The 16,444-nt window shown below is 40.3% G+C and overlaps 1 protein-coding gene and 1 long non-coding RNA gene across 4 annotated transcripts in view; one reads left to right on the plus strand and one right to left on the minus strand.

The window, feature by feature from the left end:
• Positions 1 to 8,918, plus strand: part of LOC130361625 (uncharacterized) — a 30,868-nt gene extending 21,950 nt beyond the window's left edge. For both annotated transcript variants that reach the window (XR_008891086.1, XR_008891087.1), the window contains exons 2-3: positions 7,279 to 7,503; positions 8,809 to 8,918. This is a non-coding gene — a long non-coding RNA (uncharacterized LOC130361625). The remainder of the gene's footprint in view (positions 1 to 7,278; positions 7,504 to 8,808) is intronic.
• On the minus strand, positions 8,314 to 15,222 carry TM4SF1 (transmembrane 4 L six family member 1). Of its 2 annotated transcripts, XM_056564854.1 has the most exons (5): positions 14,863 to 15,222; positions 9,520 to 9,609; positions 9,284 to 9,432; positions 8,790 to 8,976; positions 8,314 to 8,581 (listed from the first exon to the last, which is right to left on the minus strand). In XM_056564854.1, the coding sequence occupies exons 1-5, from the start codon at positions 15,037 to 15,039 to the stop codon at positions 8,567 to 8,569; spliced, it is 618 nt and encodes a 205-aa protein (XP_056420829.1). In that variant the 5' UTR covers positions 15,040 to 15,222; the 3' UTR covers positions 8,314 to 8,566. The 2 variants fall into 2 exon arrangements, with proteins under 2 accessions (XP_056420829.1, XP_056420830.1); XM_056564855.1 differs by lacking the exon at positions 9,520 to 9,609.
• Positions 15,223 to 16,444: the final 1,222 nt, after the last annotated feature.

A 16,444-nucleotide genomic window follows, 5' to 3' on the forward strand; every position in this document is an offset into this window, starting at 1 on the left:
GTGGAAAACCAAACAAGAAGTGATGCCTTGTTGGATCTGATCATTTCCAACAACGCAGAGCTGGTTGGTAATGTAACTGTGCAGGAAAACCTTGGTAATAGCGACCATAATATAGTTACTTTTGACTTAAAATGTAGAAAACAAAGACAGGCGGGGAAGGCAAAAACATATAACTTTAAAAAGACAAATTTCCCTAGGCTGAGGGCTGCACTACAGGACATAGACTGGGGGGAGGTGTTGTCAAATACTGATACAGAAGTTAAATGGGACATCTTTAAATCAACTCTAAATAACTATACAGCTAAATATATACCAAAGGGGAACAAATATAAATGATTAAAACTAAATCCTACATGGCTGACAAATTATGTTAAAAGAGCAATAAACAACAAAAAAATAGCCTTCAAAAAATACAAATCTGATGGGTCAGCTATAACATTTAAACAGTACAAGGAGCTTAATAAAATCTGTAAAAATGTAATAAAAACAGCAAAAATTCAAAATGAGAGACAGGTGGCCAAAGAAAGCAAAACTAATCCTAAATATTTTTTAAGATATATAAATGCAAAAAAACCAAGGACAGAGCATGTAGGACCCCTTAATAATGATAATGGGGAGGTTGTCACAGGCGATAAAGAGAAAGCGGAGCTACTGAATGGGTTCTTTAGTTCTGTACATACTAAGGAAGAAGAAGGAGCTGACATTGGACAGGTCAGTGCTGGTAACACATCATGTAATGTACTGAACTGGCTTAATGTAGAGATGGTACAAGGTAAGTTAAGTAAGGTAAATGTAAGCAAATCTCCGGGGCCAGATGGACTACACCCAAGAGTTCTTAGAGAACTAAGTTTAGTAATATCTGTACCCCTGTTTGATATTTAGAGATTCACTGGTGTCTGGTATTGTGCCAAGGGACTGGTGCAAGGCGAATGTGGTGCCAATCTTCAAGAAGGGCTCTAGGGCTTCCCCAGGAAACTATAGACCGGTATGTTTAACGTGCATTGTGGGTAAATTGTTTGAAGGACTTATAAGGGATTACATACAGGAATACATAGGGGATAATTGTATTATAAGTGATAGCCAGCATGGGTTTACTAAGGATAGAAGTTGTCAAACCAATCTAATTTGCTTTTATGAAGAGGTGAGTAGAAGCCTTGACAGAGGAATGGCTGTGGATATAGTGTTTCTGGATTTTGCTAAAGCGTTTGATACTGTCCCTCATAGACGTCTGACAGGTAAGTTAAGGTCTTTGAGTTTGGAAATTTTAGTTTGTAACTGGATTGAACACTGGCTCATGGATCGTACCCAGAGAGTGGTGGTCAATGATTCGTACTCTGATTGGTCCCCGGTAATTAGTGGTGTACCCCAAGGTTCAGTACTGGGCCCGCTGTTGTTTAATTTATTTATCAATGATATAGAGGATGGCATTAACAGCTCTGTTTCTATCTTTTCAGATGACACCAAGCTTTGTAGCACGGTACAGTCTATAGAGGAGGTGTATAGGTTACAAGATGACTTGGATAGACTAAGTGTCTGGGCATCCACTTGGCAAATGAGGTTCAATGTGGATAAATGTAAAGTTATGCATCTGGGTACTAATAACCTGCATGCGTCGTATGTCTTAGGGAGGATTTAACTGGCAGAGTCACTGGTAGAGAAGGATCTGGGTGTACTTGTAGATCACAGACTTCAGAATAGCATGCAATGTCAGGCTGCAGCTTCCAAGGCCAGCAGGATATTGTCATGTATCAAAAGAGGCATGGACTCGAGGGACAGGGACATAATACTCCCCCTTTATAAAGCATTGGTACGGCCTCACCTGGAATATGCTGTTCAGTTTTGGGCACCAGTCCATAAAAGGGACACTGTGGAGCTGGAAAGGGTGCAGAGACGCGCGACTAAACTAATATGGGGCATGGAACATCTTAGCTATGAGGAGCGATTAAAGGAGTTACAATTGTTTAGTCTTGAGAAGAGACGTTTAAGGGGGTACATGATAAATGTATATAAGTATATTAATGGCCCATACAAAAAATATGGTGAAAAACTGTACCAGGTAAAACCCCCCCAAAGGACGAGGGGGCACTCCCTCCATCTGGAGAAGAAAAAGTTTAGTCTCAAGGGGCGACACGCCTTCTTTACCATAAGAACTGTGAACTTATGGAACAGTCTACCTCAGGAACTGATCACAGCAGGAAAAATTAACATCTTTAAAACAGGATTAGATACATTCCTGGAACAAAATAACATTAAGGCTTATGAAGAAATATAAAATCCCATCCCTTCCCCAATATCGTGCCACACCCCTACCCTTCAATTCCCTGGTTGAACTTGATGGACATATGTCTTTTTTCAACCGTAACTATGTAACTATGTCACTGTGTTGGGGTGGGGTAGTATAAATGGCAGGGACCAGGTCACAGTATTTATACTCTTACCTCTGTAACTTGCTAATCTTATGCTCTCTTGCAGTCTCAAAACTTTCCTCTGACCCCAGCAGGCCTCTGTGTGAGTCTGAGATCACATGCACAACAAGGGGCGGGGCAGAGAAGGGGGAGGAGCTGAGCAGACAGGCAAAGATTACTGAGTGTATGGCAGTGTTTCCCAAGCAGATGTTTCAAAACTACAACCCCCAGCATGCCCAGACAGCCTTTGGCTATCTGATAATGCTGGGAATTGTAGTTTTGCAACAGCTGGAGACACCCTGTTTGGGAAGCACTGATATATGGACTCACTCAGCAGCTGACATTTGGGCCACTTGTCTTTTTGTTTGGGGAACAGGCCCCAAATGTTTTAATTTAGTGACACTCCTGGCTGTCAGCATATTACAGAAGTCACATATCTTGTAAAGTCCTGCACTGCCCATAGCTCAGTAACATCCCACATCCAATCAGCTGTTCTCCCCTGTGCCGAACTTTGACACCATAGAAAAGTAGCAAAGCATAAATATTTACAGAAAAAATATAACGGTATATACTGTAACATCACTGGATGCATTATGTTAGTACTGTGACATCATAGGGGTTATCCCTGTAATGTGACATAACTGTGTATTATCCCTGTACTGTGAAATGATTGGGGTTATTATCCCTGTAATGTGACATTACTCACACAGAGGACTGCTGGGGTCAGAGGAAAGATCTGAGACATTTCACTCAAAACAGGTTTGCCTAGTTAAAACCCCTTCCTGAAGCATGACATAAATGTACGTCATGGTAGGCTTTCCCGACCTGTGACGTACATGTATGTCATGCAGATACTGGCCGCTGCTGAACGTGTATCGTTGCGCCTGGTAAGATGGTGGCTGATAGCCAGCCATCTTGCCTCGGGACCAGTGCCCCCCACCACGATCACTGCACCGCGCTGGAGTAGAAAGGGGAAAAAGAAAGAAGAGCCACAGGAGGTATGTATGCCGGAGGGGAGGGGGGTGGTGGAAATTGCCACCTGCTATGGAAGTACTGTTGCCTACAAAGGGGGGACTGCTTCCTCCTATGCGGGAACTGCTGCCTGCTATGGGGGGACTGCTGCCAACTATGGAGAAACTGCTGCCAACTATGAGGGAATGGTTGCCTTCTATGGGGGGGGGGGGACCTCTGCTGCCTACCTAATGTGGGTGACTTCTACTGGATACCTAATGTGGGGGACTTCTGTTGCCTAAGTGGGGAGCTATCTACTGCCTACAAGCTATTATGGAGACTAACTACAAAGCTAATAGGGGGGCTACCTACTACCTACATAGCTTATATGAGGGTTTTCATTTATGGGACAACTATCTGGGGGATTTACTTTTACATTCATTATCTGTATATATATATATATATATATATATATATATATATATATATATATAGCCCTTCCCTAATAAAAACTGAAAATATTCCCTTTTTCCCCATAAAAAAAATCCTGTCAGATGACATTTACAATGGTATCGGAATTGGTATCGGCGAGTACTTAAAAAAAGTATCAGTACTTCTACTTGGTCTTAAAAAATGATATCGGGACATCCCTTATAAATAGATTTATTTGGCATGATTTACAAGTAGAGAATTTCTAATCTAGAAAACTGCAAAAAAACACTGCATGTATCAACAAAATTTACTGCTAATATAAAGTACAATGGGGGACATTTACTAATCTAGTCTATTCTGGGTATGCTTATAGACCAGCGTATGTGTTAGTCTTCTGTCTATTGTGCTCCTAATTTATCAAAGGTCTCACAGCCCTTGATAAATTCTGTGCTCAGACTTCAGGGTCTACAGCTTACACTGCATTTAGACCTGCTCCAACATGGTCTGACATTTCAGTGTATTTTGGGCAGATGCGACTTGTCGCACAAAAGTCGCACTTGATAAATTCCGCACCAATGCATTTTCCAATGCATTTCCGTCTAAAATAGACTTGCATGCATCATGTTCTAAAAATCCTCTACAGCAAAAGTCGCAGAAAAGTCGCACATATTTAGACTGAACCAATCTAAATCGTTTGAGAAATTTCCCCCAATATGTCACAAAAAACAAGCTAACCTCAAGCTAAAAAAAAAAAAATAACTGAAAAAAACTGTCAATTCTAGTTTTCACAAAGGCATAAATTCTAGTTTATCCAAAGGCATCCAGTAAGTATTCTAGTTTGTACAAAGGCGTTAAGTAAATATTCTAGTTTGTATAAAGGCGTTTAATTAGAACTGGTGTTTAAGCAAAGGCATTCAGTAAAAACTGTTTTTAACTAGGAAAAAGCAGTCAATTCTCGTTTTCACAAAGGTGTTCAGTCAAAACTAGTTTTCACTGGGGAAGAGCAGTCAATTCTAGCAGTCAATTCTAGTTTTCACAAAGGCGTTAAGTCAAAACTAGTTTTCACTAGGGTAAACTAGTTTTAACTAAAATCTAGTTTTAACTGTAATATATATATACAGTACAGACCAAAAGTTTGGACACACCTTCTCATTCAAAGAGTTTTCTTTATTTTCATGACTATGAAAATTGTAGATTCACACTGAAGGCATCAAAACTATGAATTAACACATGTGGAATTATGTACATAACAAAAAAGTGTGAAACAACTGAAAATATTTCATATTCTAGGTTCTAGCCACCTTTTGCTTTGAATACTGCTTTGCACAGTCTTGGCAGTCTCTTGATGAGCTTCAAGAGGTAGTCACCTGAAATGGTCTTCCAACAGTCTTGAAGGAGTTCCCAGAGATGCTTAGTACTTGTTGGGACTTCGGCCTTCATTGGGTTCAGGTCTGATGACTGTGGAGGCCAGGTCATCTGGTGCAGCACCCCATCACTCTCCTTCATGGTCAAATAGCCCTTACACAGCCTGGAGGTGTGTTTGGGGTCATTGTCCTGTTGAAAAATAAATGATGGTCCAACTAAACGCAAACCGGATGGAATAGCATGCCGCTGCAAGATGCTGTGGTAGCCATGCTGGTTCAGTATGCCTTCAATTTTGAATAAATCCCCAACAGTGTCACCAGCAAAGCACCCCCACACCATCACACCTCCTCCTCCATGCTTCACGGTGGGAACCAGGCATGTAGAGTCCATCCGTTCACCTTTTCTGCGTCGCACAAAGACACAGTGGTAGGAATCAAAGATCTCAAATTTGGACTCATCAGACCAAAGCACAGATTTCCACTGGTCTAATGTCCATTCCTTGTGTTCTTTAGCCCAAACAAGTCTCTTCTACTTGTTGCCTGTCCTTAGCAGTGGTTTCCTAGCAGATATTCTATCATGAAGGCCTGATTCACACAGTCTCCTCTTAACAGTTGTTCTAGAGATGTGTCTGCTGCTAGAACTCTGTGTGGCATTGACCTGCTCTCTAATCTGAGCTGCTGTTAACCTGCAATTTCTGAGATTGCTGGTGACTAGTGTTGAGCGGCATAGGCACTATTCGAATTTGCGAATATTCGCGAATATATGGACGAATATTCGTCCAATATTCGCGAATATTCGCATATTCGTAATATTCTCACGGTATTTTCGCATATATGAAAATTCGCGTATGCGAAAATTAGTGTATACGAAAATGCGCATATGCGCAAATTAACATATGTAAATTTTCGCATATGCGAAACTTCGCACGCCAGTCTCACACAGTAGTATTACAGCCTTCTTTACACCATACAAGCTGGAAGCAGAGGGGTGATCACTGTAATGTGTACTGGGAAAAAAAAAATATACGAATATTCGTAATTACGAATATATAGCGCTATATTCGCAAATATTCGCGAATATGCGATATTCGCAAATATAATTCGCATTGCGAATATTCGCGAGCAACACTACTGGTGACTAGTGTTGAGCGGCATAGGCCATATTCGAATTCGCGAATATTCGCGAATATATGGAAGAATATTTGTCATATATTCGCGAATATTCGCATATTCGTAATATTCTCGTTTTATTTTTGCATACACGAAAATACACGTATACAAAAATTTACATATGCGAAAATTAACATAAGCGAAAATTCGCATATGCGAATTTTCGCATATGCGAAAAATTGCGCGCAAGTCTCACACAGTAGTATTAGAGTGTTATTTACACCACACAAGCTGGAAACAGAGAGGGGTGATCACTGTGATGTGCACTGTGAAAAAAAACAAAAAATGAATATTCGTAATTACGAATATATAGTGCTATATTCGCGAATATTCGCGAATGTGCGATATTCGCGAATAAAATTTGCATTGCGAATATTCGCGAGCAACACTACTGGTGACTAGGATGAACTTATCCTCTGCAGCAGAGGTGACTCTTGGTCTTCCTTTCCTGGGGCGATCTGCATGTGGGCCAGTTTCTTTGTAGCTCTTGATGGTTTTAGTGACTGCACTTGGGGACACTTTCCACGTAGAATATTACATATTTTCACACTTTTTTGTCATGTCTATAATTCCACATGTGTTAATTCATAGTTTTGATGCCTTCAGTGTGAATCTACAATTTTCATAGTCATGAAAATAAAGAAAACTCTTTGAATGAGAAAGTGTGTCCAAACTTTTGGTCTGTACTGTATATATATATATATATATATATATATATATATATATATATATATACATATATATATATATATATATATATATATATATATATATATATATATTGTGTGTGTTTTAATTCTTATATTAAAGATTGTAGATTTTATCCATATAGTAGAGATTTGAGACTCCATTTTTCTTGGCTACACAGTTTAGCATGAGTTAGCTTACTTTTACTACTTTCTATATACTGTGAAGTTTTTATCTTAATAAACTTTTCCAATGGTTTTCTTAAATAGTTGCTGCTGGAGTTGGATTATTTACCATCCAATGACTGTTTGGCATTCCTATGTTAGAGGAGAGGAAACTTATTGACTCTCTGCAAGCATGGAAAGTGCTCTTCAGTATATTGTATGTTTTAATATGAAAGAGAACCTAGATACAGGACCTCAGGATCAGGATGCAGCAATTCGGAGGAGAGGCCTTGTAATTGAATGTTGTGGATCACTGCCACCCACAAAAAAGTAAGTCAAATGTTGCTTATACTATGCACTTCGGATTTTCTGCATCCCTAATGTGAAGTGCATTTTTAATGTGTTTATTTATTTATTTAATTTATTTATTTATTTTGTGTGTGGTAAGGACCACTCTGGGAGAGCGACCTCATGTAACTCTTAGAACTGGTGCACCTAAAGCCAAGTCTACACGTATGACAAACCTTCCATCAGATGACATACCTTCCATACCTTCCATCACTATCAACTTTTACCCGTCTTTAGACATAGGCCCTCATTTACTATTCTAAACCCGACCTCTTTTGTCGGGTTTTTTTGTCGCATCTTTGTCTGCGCCATGTCGCAGACATCGTGCCCCAGTCTGCGACACGATGCAACATTTTTTCCTGACGGACCCGATGTGGATTCTCCCAAACCCGAAAAAGGGGCGTAACCCGACATTTCTGAGCTTTCCCACGTATTTATAAAGGTTTCCAACCCGAATTTGTTGAATTGTTGTGGATTTTTTCCCGACAGCTCAGAGGAGTTGGAAACCAAAACCAACAAAACCCACGTGCGACAAACAGGATGCGACATAATAATAAATACCAGGGGAAAAAAGCAGTCGGGTAAGAAAGCAACATAGACTTACAACCCGATTTTCTTAGTAAATGAGGGCCATAGTTGTAAACCTTTGAGAGGGGACATCAAGGAGGTTTTAAAGAACGGAGGAATAAAAGTTGCATACATAATATATAGCACAAACAAGACAATGTACAAATATTAAAAAGTATATATTACAACTTTTATTTCTTAAATAATTCACAATGGAGCTACACTTTAGTTTAGTTTTAGCATCATACCATGTTACAATGGGTTTATACAGTTTTTCTTTAATAAAGCGAACCCCAACACATTTTCTGCTTCAACTTTATTATCATCCACTTTGAAAAATCTCAGTATAAAAAGTCACATTTATTACATATTCATTAAGCAAAGACATTAAATACATAATTCTGTACAATCACATATACAAGTTTTATAGCAAAAATACAGTGCGTTTCTTCATGGCCACGTATTCCAGGAAACTTTATCAGCAAACATATTGCTAGAAGAAGAATAAAAAAAAGGATACAATTTAAAGCAATTGTTTGTAAAGGAAACTCTGATGCTATATTTAGGCTACAATTTACAACCTTTCTCATCTCTCCACTTTCCCCACAGATAATCCATACAAACAGAAAACTGCATTTTAATACATTCACAGTGAACATTGTAACAAATATGGACAAATAACTGACATGTTTTTAATTTACCTGGGATTTTTCTTGACAGCAACAAGCTCCACATATGCCTCCAATTAACCCATTGATGACCTGAATTAAGCATAAGATGATTTCGAGTCCAGACAAACCCAATAGGATGGAGAAGAGGGTGACGTTCCACACAACAACATTTTTTGGTTCTACACACTGGGACCAAGTTGAGTGGTCAGTCAAATAGCTGCAAGACAAAAAGTTTAATTTTAATGAAGTAAAGAACATAAAAGAAGTCAGAATTTCAGTAGTCAATCATATCCTATTTCATTTTAACCCAAGCCGCCTTTGTCTGTTAGCCTGAAGAAGTTCTAGGTAGCCTGAAAAAGTATATAGGGCAGTCAGTGGTCTCCAAACTGTGATCCACTGGTTGCTGCAAACTATCTCTTTGTGTATAAAGGCTTCTCGAGTGTCCCCAAAGGCAGATGACAGGGGACAGAGGGATCAGATATATATTTTATTATTATGAATGTAATGAAAAAGAATATACATACTTTGCATTAGAGTCTGCAAATGGATAGGTCCACTGGTTATCACTTCTATTAAGACAGTATGGTCCTTCTGCTAAGCCCAGTGCGGAAATTATGAGACAATAACCAGCACCAACAATTCCAATTAATGCAGCCACAACAGATCCCAGCATCTGTAATAAAGAAGCATGGTTAGTTTTGGTTATATCTGGTCCCAACTGGAAGGTATTGACTATCACTGTATATGTAAAGCAACTTACTGCACAGCTTCTCCCACAGGTCCTATTGCCGCAACATCCACAGCAGTCCTCGTCTTCCAGCCCGAGACACACAAATGCGGGAATCAGCATCTAGGGAAAAAAAATAAAATGTTCTTATAATATGTGAACAACACAGCAGTGAAATATTCAGTTGTATGACTGTTATGTTGTTTAATCTGGAAAGAAAACATCCAGGGCCAACAATAGTCGATTCTAATTGTTCCATACTGGTTCCTGTTAATGCCGACATATCATTTTGCAGTAGACAAGAAAAAGTTTACCAATGTTTTTCAAAAGTGGCTGACATCATAATGCTTTGCAAATGGTCTATTATTGGCTTTGTGTGCACAAGGATATATGTAATCATGGACATGTATAGGTTCTGTATATATTAATGACAGGCCATAACATCGTTTCCTATGGTGGGCCAAGGCATGCCAGCCTATGTACTGTGGCTGCATTTTCATGAGATTATGCATGAATTGCTATCCTCAATGTATACCCTCCAAAAAGTCTGTGAGGCTTTTTTTTCATGTGAAAGCTGCATTACTGGTTTAGGGAATCTAATATAGTCACTGCTTTCCTTTCCTTGGTGCCCTGGGCTAATAGCATATGGTACCATGGAAAAAAATAAAGCAAGGAAGCCGGGACATCTGTTAAAAAGAGGTGCCCCTGTTTCTTACAAAGTGTGCTACACTGAAAGAGATGTAGAGTGCCAGCTATAAAGTTGGTGCTCGCTACATCTGTAAGTTTAAACAGAGTCCATCATCATCTATAAATGAAGTCTGTCCTTCATGGGGACCCCCGCGATCTCAGCTGCGGCACCCCAGACATCCAGAGCCCAGAGCGAACTTCACTCCATGTCGGAAGACTGGCGATGTGCGGGGGGAGGCTTGGGATGTCACGGCCACGCCCCCTCAATGCAAGTCTATGGGAGGGGGCGTGAGGGCCGTCATGCCCCCTTCATAGACGTGCATTTAGGGGGCATGGCCATGACGTCAGAAGAGGGACACGACCGTGACATCACGATCCTCCGACCCGCATTGCCAGTCATCCGGCACAGAGCAAAGTTTGCTCCGTTCATCGGATGTCTGGGGTGCAGCAGCTGAGTTTGCGGGGGTCCCCAGTGGCGGGACCCCCCAATCAGACATCTTAACCCCTATCCTTTGGATAGGGGATGAGATGTCTAGGGACGGAGTACCCCTTAAGATAGAGATTTAGACTTCTGGAACTTTCAGCACACTGAAGCCAGAAGAATCTAGTTGCATAGTCTTTAAAAATGTTTCAGAATTCACAATTTCTGGACAATGGCCCCGATCAACAGAAGCTTCTTTATTATCTGAAGTTTTGCCTAGATGACCGATCCCCTAAGCGTATTTCCCATACACCAGTCATTATACAAAGGGATGACTCACAGCTGTATTTTTTTTTTTTTTGAACCAGGGCTGGGTGGTGTCCAGTAAATTATGTGTAGTGCATACTCCAGGACTGGACAAGTGTATTGAAGTGGCACTTGGTGGCAAGTGATGCACCTTGGTAACTACCCAGTTTTGATAGGTACCGATAGTTGTCCTGGAGACAATAGTCTATGGAATGTGGTGTAATGCGTGTATCAACACTGCTTTCTTCACATTTTTTTTTTTGGTTGGATGAAAATCTTGTTGATGGTAACCAGTTTATTTTGTAGGCATATTAGGAAGCTACAGCTATATACATAATTTTAGTGGAAATTTACCCCATGTGACACAAGGACACACAACTCTGAATTATAGTTTTTGTTTGCATGCAAATTGCATGTTTCTTTATATTGTTACGCCATTTGGGGAGATTATTGTTATTGTTTTGGAAGATGTTGGAATAAATAAAGGTTCTGTTTGGAGAACAGGTATTAGCAATTCGACCAACGTGCACGGGCATGTCAGAGGAGGGCAGAGTCACTAAAACAACATGAGTCACATGTACCTGCATAAAGGTACATGCTTAGATAAAAACACTGTATTGTCCGAACCAAACAGGAGTCACCTATCTATAACCGGATTGTGGGACCTGTGTTAGTCCCCAGCATTGTCTGCTAGTCGTGCTGTAGCCTTTAAATAGAATACAAATAACGGCACAGACCACATTAACCTAATATGTACATTGGGTCACAACTGTTTAGTTTATAGTATTAATAATACAGTAATAAGCTCACGTGACTGCCTCCCGCAACCTTGCAGATATTTTTATGGTAAACAAAAATTAAATAAGGCTGGGTTCACACTACGATTTGAACTACGGTTCCCATATACGGCTGAGAGGAGGGGTGGGCGGGGCTTAATCGCAGCACCCGCACTCAGCCGTATTCGGGAACCGTAGTTAATGTATGTCTATGAGCCGACCGGAGTGAACCGCAGCCTCCGGTCGGCTGCGTTTTCGGCCGTATGTGGTTTCCCGACCGCAGGCAAAAACGTGGTCGACCACGTTTTTCCCTGCGGTCGGGAAACCGCATACGGCCGAAAAATCTGCACACCGGAGGCTGCGGTTCACTCCGATCGGCTCATAGACATACATTAACTACGATTCCCGAATACGGCTGAGTGGGGGCGCCGCGATTAAGCCCCGCCCACCCCTCCTCCCAGCCGTATACGGGAACCGTAGTTACAAACCGTAGTGTGAACCCAGCCTAAGTTATGTTTAATGTATTATGCCTGAAGAACAGACCTACCTTGTCATAAAAGCTTGCACTTTAAAATCATCAATTCCTTTTTTGTTAGCCAATAAAATGTATCATATCTACAATATTAGTATATTGTTACTCTTATTGGAAGCAATAAAACTTTTTTTTTTTAACATGGTGCAAATTTTTTTTTATACCTCCGGCAATCACGCTGCAAATCTGTCATCGCATACTGTTTATGTAAGCCTGACTTTCCTATACATCTCTTTATAATTAGCAGATTTTTCCCTCATGCTTGACTGTATGCATTACTAGCAGTTTTAATACACCTAGTATATTTTATGTTGGGGACTCCATTACAACAGAGCATCACCATGAGTTATGGTAAAATTGCTGAAGAAGTGCTTGCTCACATCACATTTTTGCATCCTAAACGTAATTTATTTATTTAATTATTTTTATTTATATATGTTCTCCTTTTTTTGGCCAAATTTACCCTGAACACAGATTGCAGCAGGACACAAAAAGAAAGCTTCATTATTTTCTGTCCTAATTAATTGGTACTTCCAGCGTAATGTTATCTCCTATGCACAGCTAAGTGGACAAGTGCCTGACTGCAGGGGGTCCCAGCGGTCAGACACTTATCCCCTACGTTTAGGTTTCCCAACAAGGGTGCCTCCAGCTGTTGCAAAACTACAACTCCCAGCATGCTCGGACAGCCTTTGGCTGTCCGGGCATGCTGGGAGTTGTAGTTTTGCAATAGCTGGTGGCACCCTGATTGAGAAACACTGCCCTATGTTGTGGTACAGCACTTGTGTATCTCCACTGCTCATATAGAGAATGCATGGAGGGGGTGTTTCGACCCTGCATTCGGGTGCCATACTGGAAATAACAGGGGGTACCAGCTGTTGTACCCCTCACAATCAGACATTTATCCCCTATCCTGTTGGTAGGGGATAATATTACTAATGCTGGTGTACAAAAAAAACTACAGATAGAGCTTGTTTTTCTTAATAAATAGAAGTTGCATCCGGCTTAATGGTAGGGTCACACGTGCCGTATTTTGCGGAATATTTACTGCTGCGTATTTTCCTACCCATTGAAGTCAATAGGTAGCAAACTGAGCTGCAGAAAATATGCGGCAAAATACTCAGCTAAATACAGCACATGTGACCCTCATCTACCCTCTACCATCCTACTCTCAGATATCTTTTTTTCTAACCTTAAAGGGGCACTCTGCCGGAAAACATCTTATCCCCTATCCAAAGAATAGGGAACAAGATGTCTAATCGCGGGGGTCCCACCGCTGGGGTCCCCTGTGATCTCTGCTGCGGCACCTCAGTCAGGATTTTACCATATTTAATGGAAGAGGTTGTAAAACCCTACCTTAAAAAATATTTAATCTATTTATCTATCCATCCATCCATCCAGATATATTATCCTCCACATTAAATAACTTTGCATTATATAACTTCTTTCTAGTGATGTGTTTATTTATCATTGTAGTCTAATTACTACATAAATATTAAAATACATATACTATATAGGGGGAGATTTATCAAAACCCGTCCAGAGGAAAAGTTGCTGAGTTGCCCATAGCAACCAATCAGATTGCTTCTTTCACTTTTCAGAGGCCTTTTCAAAAATAAAAGAAGCGATCTGATTGGTTGCTATGGGCAACTCCGCAACTTTTCTTCTGGTCAGGTTTTGATAAATGTCCCCCAATAATATCTATAAATACAAAAGAGAGCGCTCCATAGCGTAAAACCAAGGGGATGTGTGATGTCAAAGGGATTCTTTTTAGAGCCTCTTACCCCAGGTGGTTGTGTGAGCTCACACACAAGAATGGACAGCGTATATGGATCGTTAAAGCCTGGTCTGCACCCTCCCAGCCAAGTAGACATAGATGAATGGACTTCCAAGGTGCGGTGGGTCTGGAACAAGCACGTCAGGTGAGTATAAAAGGTTTATTAAATGCAACGCGTTTCACCGCTCTTGTGTGGCTTCATCAGGCATCTGACATCTGCCTGATGAAGCCGCACAAGTGCAGTGAAACGCGTTGCATTTTAATAAACCTTTTATACTCACCTGACGTGCTTGTTCCGAGTCAGCGCCGCAAAAGACCCACCGCACCTTGGAAGTCCATTTATCTCTGTCCCCAATGTCTATAAACAGTCTTGCATATAAATGCCTATTTTAGTATTTTCTAACCAGGGTGCCCCCAGCTGTTGCTAAACTACAACTCCCAGCATGCACGGACAGCCAAAGGCTGTCCGTGCTTGCTGGGAGTTGTAGTTTAGCAACAGCTGGAGGCACCCTGAATAGGAAACACTGGTCTATCCTTTTTGGCAGTACAGATTTTCATATTAACTCTCAGTGATGTAGATGACATACAACAAATCATATGCTATATCGAAAACTGTAATTACTCATGCATTTTCCTTTTTGCTCTTCTTTTCTTGTTTATTAGTTGAAAGAATAACCTAATAAAATGACTATCCTCTATATAGGGAGATTGCAGAGCTGTATCATTACTGCACTCTATAAATACAACCAGACTTTAACACCCCCATGAGAATGTCCTCTATGGACAGTACCTTGAAATAAACATAATAAAAAATGTTACTTTTTTGCAGTGGTAATTAAAAGAATAAATAAATAAATAAATAAATAAATAAAGTACTCACAAGCAGTCCAGCTCCTGCGATACCTTCGAAAAACCAGACATATCTAGACAGGTTGTTTTCTCTTGCGTACTTGGTTTCTCCATTGGGGAAATATAACAAGATGTTAGCCACAATGGACATCAATGCCAGAGAAAGAAGAAGAGAGCCAATGCATTTTCCACATTTGCCAAAACACATCTTTGCTGTTCCTTTGGTGGAGATCTGATATATCCTCTGCAGGCGCTGGTGCAAATAAATACAGTGTGAACCTCTTTTGTTCTAGCTCTTAAATACCCAGGACTATCTGAGTCACCTGGGTGAGACCTATTAATACCGGAACACACTGCTTACTACAGAAGCTGAGTATTTATTTATTTTATTTTTTTTGGGAGGCGGAGGGGAATCTACCACTTACAAATATAGAAAAAGGTGGGGCAAGATAAAGTCTTATTTGTATTGTAGCTTGGTACAACCTACCTGAGCCAAAACTATGACGTCACATTTCTATGAAGTCGTTTTGAATGCAATTCATTCTCATGTGATGTGTTTGCAGACTTACTAATGTTCTCTGTAATTTACCCAGAGATTACAGGTTCTTTGCTTCCGTTGCCTTTACCGGTTGTGGACTACATTGAATATATGTGTATTGATGAATGTTGAGCAAGCTTTCATATCTCTGGAGACCTCCCTATGATACATTTATGCTCATAAGCGTTATCTGTATTTTTTAGGATCTACAAGCAGCTTTGATCCAAGGGCTGATCACTATATTTTATTCTATTCTTTGCACTAGACTAGCTGAGGGTATATGGCATTGACATTGAGGGAACAGAAATGTGATTGCTATCAAAGTATTACTAAGTGTTCTCCTATAGGGTTACCTTCATTCCCTGGATAAGATACGTATAAATACATACATTTCCTAGCCTCTGGCTTTCTGCATGAAATTGAATGCATCACCTAGATTTTTTACTGAAATCCAGATATTGAAACAAAAACCCAAATATATTCCTTTCTTTTAATCGGTTTCTATTTTACAATTATTTTTTAGCTCATTTTTTGGACATACAGTATAAGAGAAGCCACGATGCCTGAGATATTTCTTTTAGCATTTAATGAGATGCTTTACAGCAAGCCCCATGCACTAAGACACAATGATCTAGACCAAACCCTGTTCACTAGAATGGGAGTGTTTTCTAGGCAGGTTCTAGGCATGCTCTGTGACCAGTGCAGAGGCTGATCTCTAAGCTATTGTAAACCCCTTCTACTCCATATACTTTGCTCTTACTGCACTAGTTCTCTGGAACGTGATACCTTGAACCCTCAGAATTAACCCCAACATCCACAGTTTTAAATGTGCCCTAAAGACACATCTCTTCAGGCAGGCCTATAATATTCCCTAATTGGCCTCCACTACTACCACTTTGCCCTTTTTGATACCCCTGGGCCTTGGAAATATCAAAAGCTCCATATTTGGAGGGCTACCCCTACTCTCTATGCAATTTAGACATTTGGATATTAGCTAATGATTAGTTCACCCTTTTGTATGTAACCTTTCCTATTTATAAAATACGGCTGGACCATTGTATCAAAAAAAGCACTT

Source organism: Hyla sarda, chromosome 3, assembly GCF_029499605.1.
Source record: "Hyla sarda isolate aHylSar1 chromosome 3, aHylSar1.hap1, whole genome shotgun sequence".
Classification (NCBI taxonomy): domain Eukaryota; kingdom Metazoa; phylum Chordata; class Amphibia; order Anura; family Hylidae; genus Hyla; species Hyla sarda.